This window comes from Macaca nemestrina, chromosome 14, assembly GCF_043159975.1.
Source record: "Macaca nemestrina isolate mMacNem1 chromosome 14, mMacNem.hap1, whole genome shotgun sequence".
Taxonomy (NCBI): Eukaryota; Metazoa; Chordata; class Mammalia; order Primates; family Cercopithecidae; genus Macaca; species Macaca nemestrina.
Genome location: NC_092138.1, coordinates 106,343,994 through 106,362,707, shown reverse-complemented (window position 1 = coordinate 106,362,707; position 18,714 = coordinate 106,343,994). Strand labels below are relative to the sequence as shown.

The 18,714-nt window shown below is 56.6% G+C and overlaps 1 protein-coding gene across 9 annotated transcripts in view; it reads right to left on the bottom strand.

Annotated features, from left to right (window-relative positions):
* Window positions 1-18,714, bottom strand: part of LOC105463902 (NIMA related kinase 6) — a 103,588-nt gene that overhangs the window by 11,881 nt on the left and 72,993 nt on the right. For all 9 annotated transcript variants that reach the window (XR_011612858.1, XM_071078311.1, XM_024787384.2 and 6 more), the window contains one exon: window positions 7,417-7,511. Coding sequence is in view for 8 of the 9 variants with exons in the window: in XM_071078311.1 (XP_070934412.1) it covers window positions 7,417-7,511 (95 nt within the window). In the remaining variant the exon portion in view is untranslated. The remainder of the gene's footprint in view (window positions 1-7,416; window positions 7,512-18,714) is intronic.

Genomic DNA, 18,714 nt, shown 5'->3' with positions numbered 1-18,714 from the left:
CAGCCTCCTGCCCCCGGATGGAGGGGCGCCGCAGCTTGTTCAAGGGAACCTTCAGGTGGGAGGGAAGCGCCTGGCTCCACAGCCAGCCCCAGGTCTGTCCCGACCCCAGCTCTGCACTTGCTGCGTGTCTGGACTTCAGTTTCCTCATGTGTACAATGGCCCCACCCGCAGGCCTGTGGCGAGGCTTAGGCTGGCACATGGAGGCGGCACCACCAGCACGGCCATGACCACCTTTGATGAGGTGAGGCCTGCGGCACTGGTTCTGCCCTGAAGGCCGGCCACGGCCACGGGGGAGTGAAAGGCCTGTGGGGCGGTGGCCCCCCCCGTGAGTTGCCAGCTATCAGGGTGCTGCCAGGCCGCCCCACCCCACCACTCACTCACAGGGGACTCCTCAAGGGGGTGTGCCGGGGCCACAGTGGCCCTGAGGCGGCGGTGCAGTAGCCCAGCGTGGCACCCGCTGGCCACCCCATTATGAACCCATAATGGGAAAGGGCCTCTGGTCACTCCAGCTCACTGTGGCTGACTGCCCCCTGGACCGCCCCCCGAGGCCCAATGCCTCCGGCTAGTGAAGTGCTGTCAGGCGAGTGCCCTCCTGTTTGGCCCCGGTTCCCCCTCGGAGGGGCCAGGCTGCCAGGGCCACCCTGCTCTGGCTCCTTGGCCAAGGGCTCCTGGGCTCCTACTGAGGGGCCCTGGATCCCTGGGGAACCGTCGCTTGTCCTCGCGCCCCAGAGGCTGAGCGAGGAGTCGTCCTTGGTAGCAGGGTTTGAGGGTGCCCGTCAGCTTGGGTTTCCTGGTCTTGCCCTATTCTCTGTTCGTCCATGAACAGGTCTGGTGACCCCAAGGGCCTGCCTCCTTCAGGAGGGCGTAGAGGAGCTTCAGAGCCTGGCACCATCCTTGGGTTTGCAGGTGGCCTTTGGGGAAGCTACTGAGTGCGGCCTGGAGACTGTGGGCTTTCCTCAGCCCCAGGTTCAGCACCCTCAGGACCAGGAGCCCAGGCCAGGCCAGGCCAGGTGCCTTCATGCGGGTGTTTAGGGACAGCATCACCTCTGTCTTCCCACTGGCTGGGAGCTTGGGCCCCTCGGAGAAGGGCTGGGAACCCATGTGGACCCTGAAACCCACCCTTGGAGGAGGGCTGCAGGGAGGGTCTGGCCAGGCAGGGGAAGTGTGAGGATGCAGAGGCCCTGCCATTTTGGGGGCTGCTGACCTGACCGGGAGCAGCTGGGAGTCTGCCAAATGCGCCCCCCAGGTGACGCATGTCCAGGAATTAAAACAAGACTCTCTGGTGCAAAGGGTTCATCGAGCATTTTCAAAGGACATCTGTTGCCGTAGCAGAGAGCAGCTGAGACTCCAGGACAGTCACCTGGGGTGAGCTGGGTGCCCCCGAGTTGCAGCTGGAGGATGAAGGTGGATCTTCCTGGGCACCGTTACGGTGCAGCACAGAAGGGACATTCTAAGTGCTGGTCCAGTGAACGCAGGCCCCAGTTTTTCACGTGCCTGACCCCAGAGAGGAATCGGCCAACCTTCAACTTCAGATCACGCCCATTTGCTGTGAATTTTATAAACCTCGCTGCTGGGAACTCCGAAGGCCCCCGAACGCTGAGGGGAGCACTGAGCCCCCAAGCTGGCATCTGCTTCAGATCATGTCTGTGTTCTTTCCAGCACCTTCCCCACATCGTTTCAGAAAAGCCTTTGGAATGGGGTCAGCAGTGAGCTATGCCAGAGGACCCCTCTCAGCCTTCCCCAGGAACAGGCCTCCTCCGTCCGCCCCAGCCTGCCCCCACTCCGCTGCCGGCCACGGGCCTTCCACCCTCATCAGGGCGACGGGCTGTGAAGGAAGCTCTGGGCTGCGGGGATTAGAACGATTACCCTGGACGGCGAGATCTCCTTCTACCAGTGACCACCCAGCCTCTGACTGGTCGAAACACAGAGGACACACTGTCTGGGGCCTCGTTAGAACTGCCGAAGCCATGGTTCTCAGCGCTGCTCCTCAAATGCCAAGCTCTTCTCCCTGGTGTTATCGGGGTGACACATGGCCGAGGAAAAGGGGGCAGGTGGGCCCTGGCCCCCACCGGGAGGGCTGAGAGAAGCTGGTGTGTGATCTGAGATGTCAGAGGGACAAGGGGGATCTGACTCCTGCCTGTCAGGGCCTCAGACACCCATCTCGTCACCCAGTGTGTCTCGAGCATGTCCCAGACTGAAGGGTGACTGGAGACCAGGAGGTCTGCAGCCCTGCTCCTCCACCACGGAGGGGCGTCCAGGCCACTCCATCATCCGAGCAGGATTCCAAAGCAGTGTCTCGGCCAAGGCTCCGCGGATCTTCCCGTTGAGTCCGCTGTCTCGCTGGGTCTCAGTCCCAGCTGGGCACCTCAAGGCTGCTGCAAGGATGCCCCCCATGAGGATCCTGGGACTGGCACTGAACGAGTCAATTCCTCCAGCTCCGTACTTGCAGCTGAGCTCCCACATAGGTAAAAATCAGTCCTGCAGAGCGGGCAGCCCACTGGGCACCTCCATGGGTATGTGGGTAACGAGAACAGAGCCCGGCCTTCCCATATCCCAAGCTCGGGCATTGCTGCTCCCAGCTCCCACTGGGGGCTCCCCACCACCTGGCCTGCGAGTCTTATGATTCACTCCATGTTCGGGCCAGCACTCCTGATTCCAGCCTCTTCAACAAACTCTGCTGGGGCCCCAGCCGGGGGCCAGCGGCAGGGCTTTGTGGTGGCTCCCACTAGCTGGGGTCAGTGCCAGCAACTCCGGTGGCCGCAGGAGGTCCTCGGTAATAGTTGATGCCCAAGTTTGAGAGAGGGTATGGGGGACTCAATGATGGGCCCCGAAGGCATCCATCACTGAATTTTTGGGACTTGTAAATGACATTTTATAGGGCAAACAGGATTTTGCAGGTGTGATGAAATGTTGGCTCCTGAGATGGGGGCATTATCCAGGTGGGCCCCAACGTAGCCACAAGAGCCCTCATGAGAGGAAGCCCGAGGGAGAAGGGCACGGAAGAGGGGAAGACGCCAGGCTGACGCACACCAGAGGCTGCGGTGACACGAGGCGGAGGCCGAGGACTGCGGGTGGCCTCTCCATTTTCCATGGAAAACACAAGGAAACAAGATTCACCCCCAGACCCTCCAGAAGGCGCCTGCCTGCTGACACCTTGACTTAGCCCAGCGAGACTGATTTTGGACATCTGGCGTCCAGAATCCACGAGATCTAACAGAGTACACTTATGTTGCTTGAAGCCATCGGCGTGGTGGCATCTGTCGCTGCAGCCACAGGGACGAGCACAGGGGCTTTTGAGCCTTCCAGGTCGTGCTGGGGCTTGGGGAAGGGCAGGTTTTCTCTGGCTGTGTTTGTCACCAGGACCCAGGTGACCTGGGTATGTGCCCTGTGCAGGATCCTCAGCTGTAGTCCGGAGAGGGTGGGGGACTTTGACACAGCTCTTCAGGCTGGCGCCCCTGGAAGACACCACAGGCTGTGCGGGTGGGAGGCTCCGGGCATGACTGCGGGAGGCCTCTTTCCAATTACATGGCCGTGGGCTCAGATGTGGCTCCCCTCCCTGTCTGCTGGGGAAATGCCTGCTTCGCCTTCCCCTTCTTCCCCTTCCCCTTTCGGGGCTGCAGGAGTGGAGGGGGGTCACCTGGCACAGAGCCCCTGCCCCGTCACCCTTGGACGGGCTGGCCATGGGTGGCCACACCAGCCTGCTGCTGTGTGAGGCCGGGACTGCCAGGGTTAGGTCAGTGCCTGCCGTCCCTGAGGACGCCAATCCCCTCAGGGCTCGACTGCTGTGTTTCATTCACTTCCCACTGCTGATTGGTATCCACCCATAGAGTGGTATCTGTCCCCCCCGCCACCAACACCCTCTCCAGCTGTGATCCATCCCCCACACCACAAAGCCCTGGACGGCTGCAATCTGTCCCCTCGTCCCCCCACCCGCCCCGGCTGTGGTCTGTCCCCCCGCAGCTGCGAGCCGCACAGCCCCACTTACTCCAACAAATGAGTCAGCTCGGTGGAACCCGGGCCTCAGTGCCAGGGAGCCACGAAGGCGGGGCTGCCTCGTGAAATGCACATTTAGGTGCCCACAAACGAGGACTCGGAGGAGGACGGCCCGACCCAGAATCCAGTGAGGCCTGGCACAGGATGGGCTGTGTCTGCCTCTGCAGAGCCGAGACAAAGACTCAGGCAGGGAACGGGGCTGGGAACTGCAGGGCTGGTTCTCAAGTGGAGGGCCTGGCACAGGCAGAGGGAGCCAGCTGCCGGCCTCCCGGCCCCAGCCCCAGCCCAGCCCCAACCCCGGGGAGGTGGGCATAGCTCTGAGAGCCTGGCCAGCCTGTGCGTGTGTTCATATGCTGTGTGTGTGTTTACGTATGGAGACCCCCATGGTTCATGGGAGACAGGAAGCAGCTTACAAAAACACAAAGCAGAATGGAAAGAGAAACAAAAAACCATCTGACCCAGGGATGAGACACAGGAGGAAAGGAGGACGAAGCGGAGCCTCTTCGGGGACTGAGGCTGGGCTGCACTTTGGCTTCCCGCTGGCCAAAGCAAAAAGGGAAATGTGGCAAGCAGCAGGAGCCTCAGGCCAGAGGCGGGCAGAAGTGCGCGTGCTTGGCCTGCGGCCGGTGGACAGGCCTCAGGGCCTTCTCTGACTTGGGCACCTCACCCCCAGGGCCTCATTCCTTCCTCACTATGACAAGGTGGGCTGGGATCTCATTCTACATATGGGACACCTGGAGCGCACCTGGGAGGGGCTGACTTGCCCGGATCCTTCCGTGGGTGGGCCCTGGAGCTGGGATTTGGATTCGAGTGAGTTGGTAAGTGAGCTGCCTACACACAGACATGTGCTCTCCTTCAAAATTGTGCTCCCCGGCTGTCCACGCTGCTGCGGGCATTTGCCCGGGCCTTGGGAAACCTAGAACGCCTGTCTCTGCCCCTCGGGGTCTGACACTGGGTGGATGATGCCCACTTACAGGTGGGTCTGCATCCCCTCCTGAGACCCTACAGCAGGTGGGGGCAGGGCGGTGACCCTGGAGCCCTGAGCCCAGGGACAGCCAGGTTAGCAGGTGACATGGGTGTGATTCTGCCAGCCTCAGCGACCTTGGTGGCCAGAGTGGCCACCTGCGTAAGTGCCTGTACTCAGAGGAGTCCCGGAGAGACTGGGACTCACGACTTCTCCTGGGGGACACACACCAGCAGCTCGGTGGCTCCACGCCGCTCAGCAACTGTTGTCACCCGGGGCTTTCCCCACCTGGATTTAACACACGCACCCTCCCCGGGGCTGTTCGGAATATGCAGGCACACGGGGCCAACACCAGCAGGTTTCTTCCTGTCTCAGAAGAGTTTGGACTTACATGTCTTGTCTCCCGCGGCTAAAGACACTGACTTCCCCTCCAAATTCTCTCCTACCTCCACTGCCCTCCCCCGAGCCCACCCACACACCCTGCTCAACACCCACCACCACTCCAACCCACCCAGGAGCTGGGCTGTGGAGAGACACGGAGGCAGGGAGGACAAATGGCTTGTCCCCCTTTCACCTGCGGGGCCCTCCGCCATCCACTGCACACTGCACAGCTGCTCCAGCTAGACCCTCATTCAAAGAGCTCCTCCTGCGACCGATGCCCTGTGGAGTCCTGGAAAGAGCACCCAGCTCTGTCAGGGCCAGGCTCACCCACAGACCCTCTTATCACCCACCTCTGCTGAGCCCCGGGAGAAGGGGTCCCACCCTCTTGTCACCCGCATCTGCTGAGCCCCGGGAGAAGGGGTCCCAAGCACCAGTTCCACAAGGACCACACCTCCAGCCAGTCTGTTAAAATAAAATATGTGTTCTTACAATAGCAGGTCACTGGCTGCCAGCCTGGATAACATGGTGAAACCCCGTCTCTACCAAAAAATACAAAAATTTGCCAGGTGGGGGACACCTGTAGTCCCAGCTACTTGGGAGGTTAAGGCAGGAGAATCACTTGAACCTGGGAGGTCGAGGTTGCAGCGAGCTGAGATTGTGCCACTGCCCTCCAGCCTGGGTGACAAAGTGAGACTCTGTCTCAAAAAAACAAAAGAAAGATTCTGTGAAGTTTAAGCCCTGCAAACAGATCAGAGTTTTGATCTCACAGTCTCAATCTGTAATGTGGGGACGGGAAATCTCACCACCCAAAGACTGTGGCCACAAGACCCCGGCCACGAGAGCTGTTATGGGCCGCACGTGGCCCAGCGGCGGGCAGCGTAGCCCTCAAGTTCACGCACAAGGGCTGTGACGTCAGCCTCAGAGTCGATGGTCCCCAGGGGACAGAGCAATCAGGCTCTGCGGACAACTGCTCAGCACTCGCGGCAGGTCCTGGACACGCTGTCCTGAGCATCACTGCTGTGGACTGTCACCGGCCACAGCAGCCGGGACTGAGCTTCTTTCAGTGCGTCAGCTCCAAGCCAGACCCCACGCTTGCTCAAGTCAGCTCCGGGGAAAGCAGAAAAAGACTCGGTTCCAACTGGAAAACCAAGCCGGGCTTGGTGTCTAACAGCCTGGGGCGGTTTCCAGAGCCCTTTCTTGTCTGTCATTTATTAGGACTAGGACAATGCAAGACAGGTACTCCTGTTCTCATTTTACAGATGCGGAGGGACTCAGCCAGCTGGATGGAATCCCAGAGCCACCCAGCCTTTGGTGGTCTAGGGGAGAGGGGAGTTTGTGTGGCTGCCAACCTGGACACCAGAGGGCTTAGGCCTCCCTCCGGCCAGTGGCTGCAAGAACTTCACGGCCAAGAGTGATTCATGCTCCGCACACCCCTCGTCACCTGGGGCCCCAGTGTGGCTGGACAAAATGGGTGGGGGACTTCCATTTGTTCTTATCGTTACACGTCTGGGCCCATCAAAACTCAAAACGGTTCCTGTCCCTTCGTCCAGACAGGCCACCAGGTCTGAAGTGGCCATCCCCGAGCTCCATTTCACAGCTCAGGGGAGACGGGTGGTCTTCAGGGAGACCCACATTTCTGGGCCTGGAGGGGGTGGCCACCTGTCCGCGGAGAGTGATTCAGGGACATGAGGCAAGTCTGACCCCTCTCCTGACCCCGGTGCCCTGCACGGGACTGATCCTTAATAAATGATGAACACAGTCGCTGGCGTGTTAACGTGAGCACCAGGGCGACGGGCAGGGGCAGCTGGGGGTCAGGTGCCGGCCTGTTCTCCTCCTGTCTTCCCTTCCCGGACCCCACCCACTGCCATCCACCCCCAACAGCCTCCGCCAGCCTGACCCTGCAGACCAGGCCCCACGTGGGCCGAGGAGGGTGAAGGACAGGGCCCTGGTGGTACCGATGCCTCAGGCAGACGTGACATTCCTGGGTTCCAACCTGAGCTGGTAGGGTGAGCCCTGCCCTAACTGGGCACCCCCAACACGTCTCACCAAATGCTGCTGAGCCGCGGGCAGAGACTCACCTCATACAGCAGACAGCCCAGGGACCAGATGTCGGACTTGAAGTTGTAGCCGTTCTCATGGATCCTCTCCGGTGACATGTAGTAGGGCGTCCCCACTGCAATACAGCAAGCGGGGCTGCTTACACGTCAGGTAGGGCAGGGGCAGGGCACAGAGGTGAGGCTGGAGGGAGGGCATGCAGGGGCAGGGGAGAGACTGTGCCTCGGTCTCTGAGCAGCCCTCTCCCTCTCTGGGCCTGTGCCTTCCTCTGTCAGATGAGCAGGTGGATCAGATTAGAGGTTCCCATGCTAGCAGGATACTAAACACCTGGGGTGCTGGGGACTTCAAGCAGATTCCCTGGACCCACCGAGACCAAGAATCAGGCTGGGAGGCTGGGCGCCATGACTCATGCCTGTAATCCTAGCACTCTGGGAGGCCAAGGCGGGTGGATCACCTGGGGCCAGGAGTTTGAGACCAGCTTGGCCAACATGGTGAAACCCTGTGTCTACTAAAAATGCAAAAATTAGCTGGGTGTGGTGGCGGGCACCTGTAATTCCGGTTACTCGGGAGGCTAAGGCAGGAGAATCGCTTGAACCCAGGAGGCAGAGGTTGCAGTGAGCAGAGACCATGCCACTGCACTCCAGCCTGGGCAAGAGTGAGATTCGTCTCAAAAAAAAAAAAAAAAAAAAAAATCAGAATGGGGCTGGAGAGCTGGGGGTTGGTGTTTCTGCCAGCTGCCCAGGGGAAGGGGACGCCTCGGCCCGGCTGGGGGAAGCAGCTGACTACATGTCCTTTAAGGGGACTGTCTGAATCCACAAGAATCAGGATCAGGCTCTGAAGAGTGAAAAAACCATCACTGTGGAGGTTAACCAAGATCTTGCATGTGTCAGCTCATCCATGTTCCCAACAGTGCTACGAGGCAGCATCTCCATTTTGCAGATGGAGAAACTGAGGCTCAGTTTGCATAAGAGTGGCAGGAATTAGTTCAAACCCAGACCCTCAGGCTCCAGAAACCGAGCGCTTAGTCCTGCCTGTGGCCACCACCAGTTAGCCCATCCAGACTCGGGGTTGGCTGAGATCTCTTAAACAGGATGGAAAAGGCACTAACCAAAAAGGAAATGTGTGTAAGGCATTAAAACTAGGAACTTCCGTTCATCAAACCATACCATTCAGAGTTAAAAGGCAAGCCACAGACTGGGAGAAAATCATCCCAACACATACACCTGACAATGGACTCTACAGAATATATTTCAAAGCTTCTGTAAATCAATATGTAAGAGACAAACTACTCCCTTATTCAAGTGAGCAAAAGCCTTGAACAGGCACTTCACAAAAGAGAATATCCCAGTGGCCAATAAGCACATGAAGCAAGGCTACTTTTCTCATTACTCATCAGGGAATGGCAAATTAAAACACTTAAGCGGCCAGGCGCGGTGGCTCATGCCTGTAAACCCACCACTTTGGGGGGGCCGAGGTGTGTGAATTACCTGAGGTCAGGAGTTTGAGACAAGCCTGGCCAACATGATGAAACCCCGTCTCTATTAAAAACACAAAAATTAGCCAGGCATGGTGGTGCACACCTGTCATCCCAGCTACTCAGGAGGCTGTGGCAGGAGAAACCCTTGAACCCAGGAGGTGGAGGCTGCAGTGAGCCACTGCATTCCAGCCTGTGCAACAGAGTGAGACTCTGTCTCAAAACAAAAAACAAAAACAAAAACAACACAACGAGATATAACTATGTAGCCATCTGAATGCTTAAAGACAAAAAAACCAAAGTTAAAGAAAAACAAGGTCGGTGATGTGTGGAGCACCTGGAATGTCCATGCTTTGCTGATGAGAAGGTAAAATGGTACAACTACTTTGGAAGACCATTGGCTGGTTTCTACCATGGCCAAACACTGTCAACACTATAACCCAGCAATTCCGCTCCTACGTAGATGCCCAAATCAGTGCTTCCGTCCATCAAAAGACACAATCAAGAATGTGCAGAGTGGCTTTGTTTGTAACAGCAAAAACTGGAAACAAATGTTGGATCAACTGATAAACTGCATTCTGTTCACACAGTGAGATACTATACAGCACTGCAAAAGAACAAACCTCAGTTATACACAACAAAATGAATGCAGCTCATAGACATAATGCTGGGTAAAAGAAACCAGGCACAAAAGAGCCCATTATTGTATTTCATTTATGTGAAATTCAAGAACAGGAAAAGCTACTCTATAGGAGTGGTGACCAGGAGCTTCACTGTATGTATATTATACCTCAGTTAAAAAGTGAAAGAGGAAAAAGGTTTTAATGGTGAAGATGGGGCTCTGCTGCCAAGAGGGAAGCCAGAAGGCTTCAGGGCCTGTCCTCAGGGTCCCGCTTCTCCTCGTAGGAAAGGCCAACACTGAGGAAATTGTGGAGGGCTGTTCCCTGACCTCCCAGTGCCTGTAGGGCTATCTCCGGGCAGCAGGGCACATGTTGGATGAGCTGAAACTGTGCAAAGATGGGAGGATTTCCTGAGGGAGTGAGCTCTCCATCACCAGAGGCATGAAAACCTCAGCAGAGGGGCTGATTTAGCAGGTCTGGGGTGGAGCTCAGGAATCTGGTCCTACAACCTGACATTCTCCTATCAGCCCATTGAGTAGACGGCTATTCTGGAGGCACAGGCCTGGAATTTTTTTTTCTTTTTTTTTTTTTTTAGACAGTCTCACTCTGTCACCCAGGCTGGAGTGCAGTGTGAGTATTATCTCAGGTCACTGCAACCTCCGCTTCCTGGGTTGAAGCGAATCTCATGCCTCAGCCTCCTGAGTAGCTGGGATTACAGGCACGCGCCACCCTGCCCAGCTAATTTTTATATTTTTAGTAGAGACAGAGTTCCACCATGTTGGCCAGGTTGGTCTCGAACTCCTGACCTCAGGTGATCCATCTGCCTCGGCCTCCCAAAGTGCTGGGATTACAGGTATGAGCCACTGCGCCTGGCCTGGCCTGGATTTTTAAGGTTGCTAAACTGAGAACATTTTCACTGGCCTGGAGACATCATGTCGTGTGACAGAGGCTGCTGCTGTCCTAACCAGAGTCTCTGTGGGGAGTTGGAGACCCAACGTGGCAAAGGCTCGCTGAGATGTAGCCTGTGACACAAGGAGGAGAGGACCCAGGACGCTGGCAGGAGAATGGACCATTCAGGGGCTGGAATCAGAAGGTGCCGGGTCCAGGCCTCAGGGTTTCACAGTCAGGAGATTTCGGGAAAAACACAGGTAACTTTTAATTTCATGAAGGAAGCATTTAAAAACACAAAGCTCCCAACTACCACTTAGTGTCATACTATGATTTTTAAAAGAAAAGACAGCTTGGCACGATTTAGAAAACCCATTTCTCAGTGGCCGGGCACGGTGGCTCACGCCTGTAATCCCAGCACTTTGGGAGGCCGAGGCGGGTGGATCACCCAAGGTCAGGAGTTCAAGACTAGCCTGGCCAACATGGCGAGACCGTGTCTCTACTAAAAATACAAAAATTAGCTGGGCGTGGTGGTGTGCACCTGTAATCCCAGCTACTTGGGAGGCTAAGGCAGGAGAATCACTTGAACCCAGGAGGCGGAGGTTGCAGTGAGCTGAGATCGTGCCATTGCACTCCAGCCTGGGCGACAAGAGCAAAACTCCATCTCAAAAAAAAAAAAAAAAAAAAAAAAAAAAGAAAACCCATTTCTCAAAACTGAGGACAGTTCTTTACAATACAACATTTTGAATTTTATTATATTCTTGTTTTTTCTTTCTTTCTTCTTTTTTTATTTTTTTTAAGACAGGGTCTCGCTCTGTCACCCAGGCTGAAGTGTGGTGGCGTAATCTTGGCTCACTGCAACCTCCGCCTCCCGGGTTCAAGTGATTCTCCTGCCTCAGCCTCTCTAGTAGCTGGGACCACAGGCACACCCCACCACGCCTGGCTAATTTTTGTATTTTTAGTAAATACGGGTTTCATCATGTTGGACAGGCTGGTCTCGAACTCTTGACCTTGGGTATCTGCCTGCTTCAGCCTCCTGAAGTGCTGGAATTACAGGCATGAGCCACCAAGCCCCGCCTAAAATTCTTTGTAGAGAGAGGGTCTTGCTATGTTGCCCAGGCTGGTCTCAAACTCCTGGCCTCAAGCAATCTTCCCACTTTGGTCTCCCAAAGTGTTAGCATGATAGGCCTGAGCCACTGCATCCGGCCTTGTTTTTCTTATCTTAATGGAGATGGATGAAGAACTACCTTGCAGTTTTGGAGAGGCTGTGAATGGTGTTGGAAGTCTCTGCTCTGGGCTGTGAAAACCCCCAGGGGCAGGACCTTGTTGGTTGCTGCATCCTAGTACCCTGAGCAGGATGGCTCATGGTGGGTGCCTTGTGGGCGTCCGCTCACTGGATGAATGACTCTGCCTGCTTGTGAGCTATGTGGCGGCGTGTGCCACTGACCACAATTCTTCCTTGCAGTTGAACACAGTGCTTATTTAACCGATGGCTGCCTGGAGCTCAAGTGTCTGAAATGTGATTATTGCTTTATCAGGACACCAAGTTCCTTTTCATGGCAATAATCCCCAAGCACAGCAGCCCTCACTTAAAGCCCTGTGTATAAGAAAGCTGTGATCCTCTATGCATACTTGAGCGAAGCCAGGGGCTAACCGCTACTCAGCAGAAAGGGCTGTCAGTCAACATATGAATCCGTGCGGGGTTCTACTGGGAAAGCAAACGGCGACTTCCAGTCGCAACACCTTGTATATTTTGGTCATGAGGGAGCAAAAGGAAAGGAACAGGCCAGTGTGAAATGGATGGCTTGTTGTAGCCAGCCATGGGATGAAACACACAGTTCTTGGTGAACAGTGGGAACCTCAGGACATATGTAAGTGGATTCCAGCACCCAGGTGCTATGGATGGAGGTGCCCACAGGTTGGACAATGATGGAGGGCAGATGGGGTGCACACAGAGATGACAGGGGACAGATGGAGGCAGCGACTCCTGTCCCTTCTGTCTGACCCCATAGGCTCTTCCCACCCCCAGTCTCCTCTGCTCACTGCGGATCTGCCTGGGCCTCTACAGGTGGGGCGCTGTAAGGAGAGGTCACCTACACTGGGGCCAGGCTGTGGCCTGGCGCTGCGCTGGCCAGGTCCATCAGAAAGCAAGGGCTTGGAGTGCCTGGCCCTCAGCCCGGGTCCTCCCACAGTGGCCACTCCAGCCCCTGCCCCAGCCCCAGTCCCAGCCTGCTTTTCCACTCGCCTCTGTGCCTTTGCACATGCTGTTCCCTTTGCCACCTTGTGGGCTCCTTTAAGGTCCCCTCCCCTGGCCAGGGAGAGCCAGCTGCTCAGCAGGACCCAAACGTTATGTTTGTCCCTTTGTTCCATCACCACTTCCTCCCTCTGCTGGGTCTCCAAGGCAGGCTGACAGATCCCTGTCTCAGCCTGGCTTTGTATTGAAAGCCTGGGCACATAGGCAGAAAGAGGTTTGGGGCACCAGCCCTCCGTCCCCTCCTCTCTTCACCTCAGTCCTCTGCCACCTCACTGCTTTTCCTGCTTACCCCATTTCCACTGGTGTAAGGAGAAAAGACAAACACCCAAATGCAATTTGGAGCTTTCTTGTAAGATGCTAGTGTTGCAAACTGCCATCCATTCATCATCCACCCAACTGTCCAACCATCCATAATTGTCTATCGTCTGGCTGTCCATCCATCCATCCATCCATCCATCCATCCATCCATCCATCCATCCATCCCCCATTCATTCATCCATCAGTCTGTCCATCACCCATCCATCCAGCCAGTCACCTGCCCACCTCTATCTAAGATTAACTGAGCCTTGACCCTGCTGGGACCTTGCAGGAGTGGGCCCATCCGGAGGCAGGGAGTTAGCTGTCTGTCCTAGGAAGTATCCAGAAAGAGCCAGTTGACCGCGTCTATCAAGGAAGAACCGAACTGATCCGCGCTGCAGCTCAATTGCCTGGAAAGGCTGGTTAAAAATCTGGATCCCCAGTCCAACTCCAGACCTGGGGGCCAGAATCTCCAGGGGTGGAACTTGGACACCTGCATCTCTTACAAGAGATGTTACTGGTAGTTTCCGTCTAAAAAGAGCTGCCAAAAGGCCTCACTCACCCACCCCACTCTTTCAGATGCTCGGTGAGCATCTGTGCAACAGAAAGGTAAAGAAAGTGAAGGAACTGTGAAGGCTTAACTAAGAGAGGCTTGGCTCATCCTGAGCCGGGCAGCACAGGGTCCTCAGGTCTCTGCCTCCTGGCAGGTTCCCCAACCCCCTGACCCAGGAGAGGGGCTGCTCCCCAACCCCCTGACCCAGGGGAGGGGCTGCTCCCCAACCCTCTGACCCAGGGGAGGGGCTGCTCCCCCTTCCATCTTAAAGTCAGGGTGCTGTGTCTTGCGGGGGGCAGGGTATCCTGGACTGGAGCTAGGGCTGTGTGAAGCTACAGGAGCAGATACAGCACCTCTTCCTGTGATGCCAACTTGTCTGGGAATAAGTCACGTAAAGCCTGGTGTCTATGCTGACAACAGCCACTCAGACATTACGGAGCACAATGCCCAACTCGCATGAGTTTTGAAGATAAAACGAGAGTTTTCAAAGAAACCCCCAGCCTGCAGCGGGCCGCTGGAGGACGCATCCCCAGATGTGAGGGGAGCTGGGATTCTGAGGAAGTCGGGGAAGCTGGCAGGAGGAGGGGTCTCCACGGACAGGGGCCCTGCCCAGGACAACCTCCTTATCCCAGCCCATCTCCCGGCGATGCTGAGACGCAGAGGCAGAGCCCTATGCACGCTGGGTTTCAATGCCCCTCGCAGCGACTCCCACCGCCCCCTCCTCTCGGTGGGGGACAGAGCTGTGTGTATGAAAGAAGAGCCTGACAAACCCTGACCTTCCCGGAATCTTTACCTAGAACTCCCCGATTTCAAACCCAGCAGATATCAGAGGAGAATGTGGGATCTGAAAGAGGGAGGTTGATTAAAGGGGTCCCGCTTCTCCAAGATGCACCGCTCCTGTCAAAACAAACTTTGCCATGTTTTGAAATGCTCTCGGTGTTTGAAACATGTTCATTAGCTATGAAAAAGGCAGATTTCACAGGGAGGGGAGGCTGGTGCCTGCAAGCTGCCCCTCTTCCCCAGATGGTGGATTGGAAAGCAGCTGGAGAAATGTGGTCTCCTTGCCGACATCCGTCCAGCCGGCGGGACTTCGGGCTGGGTGGCTGTGCCTTGGCACCGAATCCTCCACGGGACAGGCAGGGGCAGGTGGGGACAGCAGTGATGTGGAGCTCGAGCTCGCTGGGCTGGACCTGCTTCCTCCACTCCCTGGCTGAGAACAGAAACTCTCTCTGTCTTGGTCCTCCCATCAGGAAAACAGAAGGTCCCCCCCAACCTCTGCAGATTTGGTTTCCCTCTCTGGAAAATGAGAAGCGATTGTTGGAGGAGTGTTTGGTTCATGGTGAAGACTAAACGGATTCTCCTACCAGGCTGTATCTTCCACAAAGGCGGGGGCCAAGCCAGCCTTCCCAGGGAACGGCCGGGCCCAGCACAGATCCTCATCAAATGGATGAATGAATGAATGAATGAACCAAAGAGCTGGAGTTTACATCCCTTGCTGGCCCCTTAAGGCCCTTCCCTCTCTTCCCCTCCCCTTTCGGCATCAGCTCATCTCTTCCTAACAGTTCGTTCCCCTGAAAATGCCAGGAATGTGGCAGACCTGTGACTGCCACCCAGGGGTTAGTGCTCAGAACCTTGGCCGAAACTCAGGCCTGAGGTCCATCTGCTGAGGTAGGGATTCTGGGCCCGAGGGACTGACAGATCATTCCCAGGCGTCCTGCACTGTTGGGATGGGACACAGGGTGGGGCTGGGCAGGAGGTGGCCTGGGATGCATCTGCATGGCCCTCCGTGCCTGCACTGTCGGGTGTCCCCAGGGATGCCTGGCCACGAAGGTCGTCCGTCCACTCAACAAATGTTCCACAAGGGTCCCCGTGCCATGCCTGGGCGCAGACACATCACAGCATGGTGTGATCCCCTGCAAGGCAGCGCTGACACACACCACGAGAGGAGGCTCTGTCCTTCCCTGTGGGGCCCAGGCTGAGCTCCAGGTCCCCCACCAACACCCACTGTTGGCGAGGTCAAATGGGCTTTTCCTCGAGGAAGCAGTGCTCAGAGCCCTAGGTGTTCCTCGCACCCGAGGTCTCGCTGGGGATTCTCTCTCGACCCCTTCCCTGGGCACCCACAACCCAAACCCTCCCTGGGCCATGCTGCAGGCTGATGCCTGGAGATGGGCTCCTTGCTTGAGCTGATTTCCCATGGGGCTCTGGTACCTGGCTGCTGGGTGACCAGAGGGATGTGGTCTCTCTTACTTCCCTGAGCCTCAGTTTCATCATCTGTAAAATGGGATAATAAGCCTTGTGATGATTTACAAAAAAGCAAAATGAGCAAAATGTGGTTTTTTTGTTTTTTTTTTTTTTGAGATAGAGTCACTCGCCCAGGCAGGAGTGCAGTGGCGCCATCTCGGCTCACTGCAAACTAACCCTCCTGGGTTCAAGTGATTCTCCTGCCTCAGCCTCCCGAGTAGCTGGGATGACAGACGGCACCGCCATGCCCAACTAATTTTTTGCTGTATTTAGTAGAGATGAGGTTTCACCATATTGGCCAGGCTGGTCTCAAACTCCGGACCTCAACTGATCTGCCTGCCTCAGCCTCCCAAAGTGCTAGGACCACAGGCGAGAGCCACCATGTCTGGCCAACGAAAAAGCAAAATGTTTTTTGAACTCTTTTTTTCTTCGTCGTTAACTCATCTTTCAGTGAGTTCAGTGGCTACAGAGAAACGAAGTGAGAGTGGCTCTGGGAGGGGTGGCGCCAGCCTGGGCTCCTGGCCACCCTGGGGCTCTGTTTAGAATGACGGAGCTCCACACCTGCCCTGCCTGCCCACAGCGGGCCCCAAGAGGCAGTCCCACCTGTCCCCTCAACATGCCACCTGGCACAGACTGTCTGTCCCCTTGAAAACTGCATAATTGCATATCCCCAGCACACAGCCCAGGGCCAGGCAGTAGGCTCAAGGAAGGAGAAGGAAGGGGTTTGCGCTTCAGGGCCAGGCTAAGCCCCGGGAGACCCAGTGGGGCCCTGACCTCAAGAGCCCGACGGGGTCATCCCCAACCAGACCTGCTCCCCCAGACCCCAAGAGGCAGCAGCACGGGCCCTGCCTGGGCCTGGGTGTGACCAGCCGCCCTTCCCGCCCTGTCACCCGTGGCTGTCACCAAGACTGCCCTGTCACTACAGCCGAGCAGCCAGGCCTGCCCGCCCACTCTCCCAGCCCCGTGATTTGTCTTGCAGCTGCTGCCTTGCTCGGAGCGAGACACTTGCTTGCAGCTTGTGAGCTGTGTATAGGCAAATCTTTCATTTTTCCTGCATTACGCCGGCGTGTACTGTCACTTAATTTTTATGTATGCAATCCTTCCTGACAAATATGATCTGCTGCCTGGTAATTCGTCTGACGCTCATTCTGTTCTGCGCTCTAATTACAGCTCCTATTTCTGACACCGAGGCAGCCGCTCTGCCACCGCTGGGTACCGCACCTGTCAGCCCGACCATGGCACTGACTAATGCCCTTTCATGCCAGCCTCGTGTTAGCAAATACAGAGGTGGGGAGGGGCCCGGGAGGGGGAAGTGGGAGGAGACCAGATTTGCATAAGCCCAGCTCTTGGGTCAGCAGCCTTAGGGGATGAGGTGGTTGCCGGGGCAACGTGGCTGCCAGCACAGCATTCCCACGTAGTAGGTGCACATGAGGTGCGGCAGATGCATAATTCATCCCCACGCACAGGGCGTGCAGTGTCCCTGGCCCCTGTGCCCCTCCTGAGTCATGATGCAATGGTAATTAGTTCAATCTCTTGCCCAACCAAACGTGTGTGCAAGACTTAGTCAGCAGTCTGCAGAACCTCTTGGTGGAAGGGGCTTTGGCTCGGCACTGTCTTTGGGCTTTGGCTCGGCACTGTCACCATTATGGAAGCCGGTGGGTGCAGGCCCTTGGTTCTGGGAGCGCGTCCTGCTGATGGACTTGCTCAGCTCCGTGCAGGCCTCAGCTCACTGGCCACCTCTCCTGGATGCTGGGCACACAGCCCGGAGCGGGGACAGGCCCCAGGAGGGCTCCTTCCACCCATCACATGGCCTGGTCGGCGCTCGGAGGGCTCGGGAAGAGCCCAGCTTATGAGGGCGGCCTTCTCCCAAGTTCCAATTCCTTCTCATTAATATAATAAGTGCACCAGTCCAAGTCAATAAAATCATACTGTCGGATGAGACGCATCTCTGCCCATTCCTAATGATGCGATCCTAACCGGCTCTGACGGAGCGCCGCAGTCTCTTTTCTGCAGTGGGACAGAGAAAGGCTCGGTGCTGACTGACAGGGGACAGGAGGCAGCGGTTTGACCTCTTCTCTTTGACAACTTCCCTTGAATTTCCTGGTCTTTTCGAAGCCCTTCAACCACATAGGTAAATAGTCCCAAAGTGACCGAAACACTTGGTTTTTCACAAGGGAAGTCAATGTTTGAGGGAACAGGGAAAGACAAGGCTTCCTTCCAGCAACAGAGAGTCGGTGGCCTGGGTCCCCAAAGGGGGGCTCCGACAGTATCCACGGAGGCCCCGGCCCTCGTTTCCTGGAAGCAGCGTGGGTTCTGGAAGGAGAGGCCTGCTGCCATGTGACCTCAGGAAAATCTCTCGAGCACCTGGATTTCAGATTCTTCTTCTGCTAAAGGGAAGGATCGCTGGATGCTTGGGGCTGTCAGGGGCATGAGTGCAGTGTCCCATACTCCCGGGGGGGTGGGTCCAGACACATCTTCCCTTTGGAGCTAAAGGAAGAGCTCCTGAGGCCCGGCCAGGTGGGGACGAGAGTTTCAAAACAACCCCCTCCCCGCTACCCCCGCTGGCTCCAGCAGCTGCTGGGAGCCACTAGTCTCTAGGCTCGTACATTTCTCCTAATTGTGTGCAACGCGCTGAGAGTCTCCCTGGAATCTGTGTGAACAGTGATACTTTCCACAGGACACTGTGACTTTCAGAAAGTGCCTCCGCCCAGACAATGCTGCTCTCTCTCACACCCCACTTGCTGCAGGCACTCAGGGGTCTGGGGATGGGAGACATCCTGGCTTGAGCCATGGAGTGGGGTGGAAATGAGCTGGAATGGGGCGGTGTTCAAGGAGGCGGCGGGCAGCTCCTGGGGCCCAGCTCCCTCCTGGGGAAGCAGATGCTGGTGGGCGCAGCACACAGTGGGTGGGCCTGGGGGCACCTTCCTCTGCAAACGCACCTCAAAGAGCCAGGAGCTAGCCCCGAGAAAGCAGGGGCCCTCGCCCACTCCATGG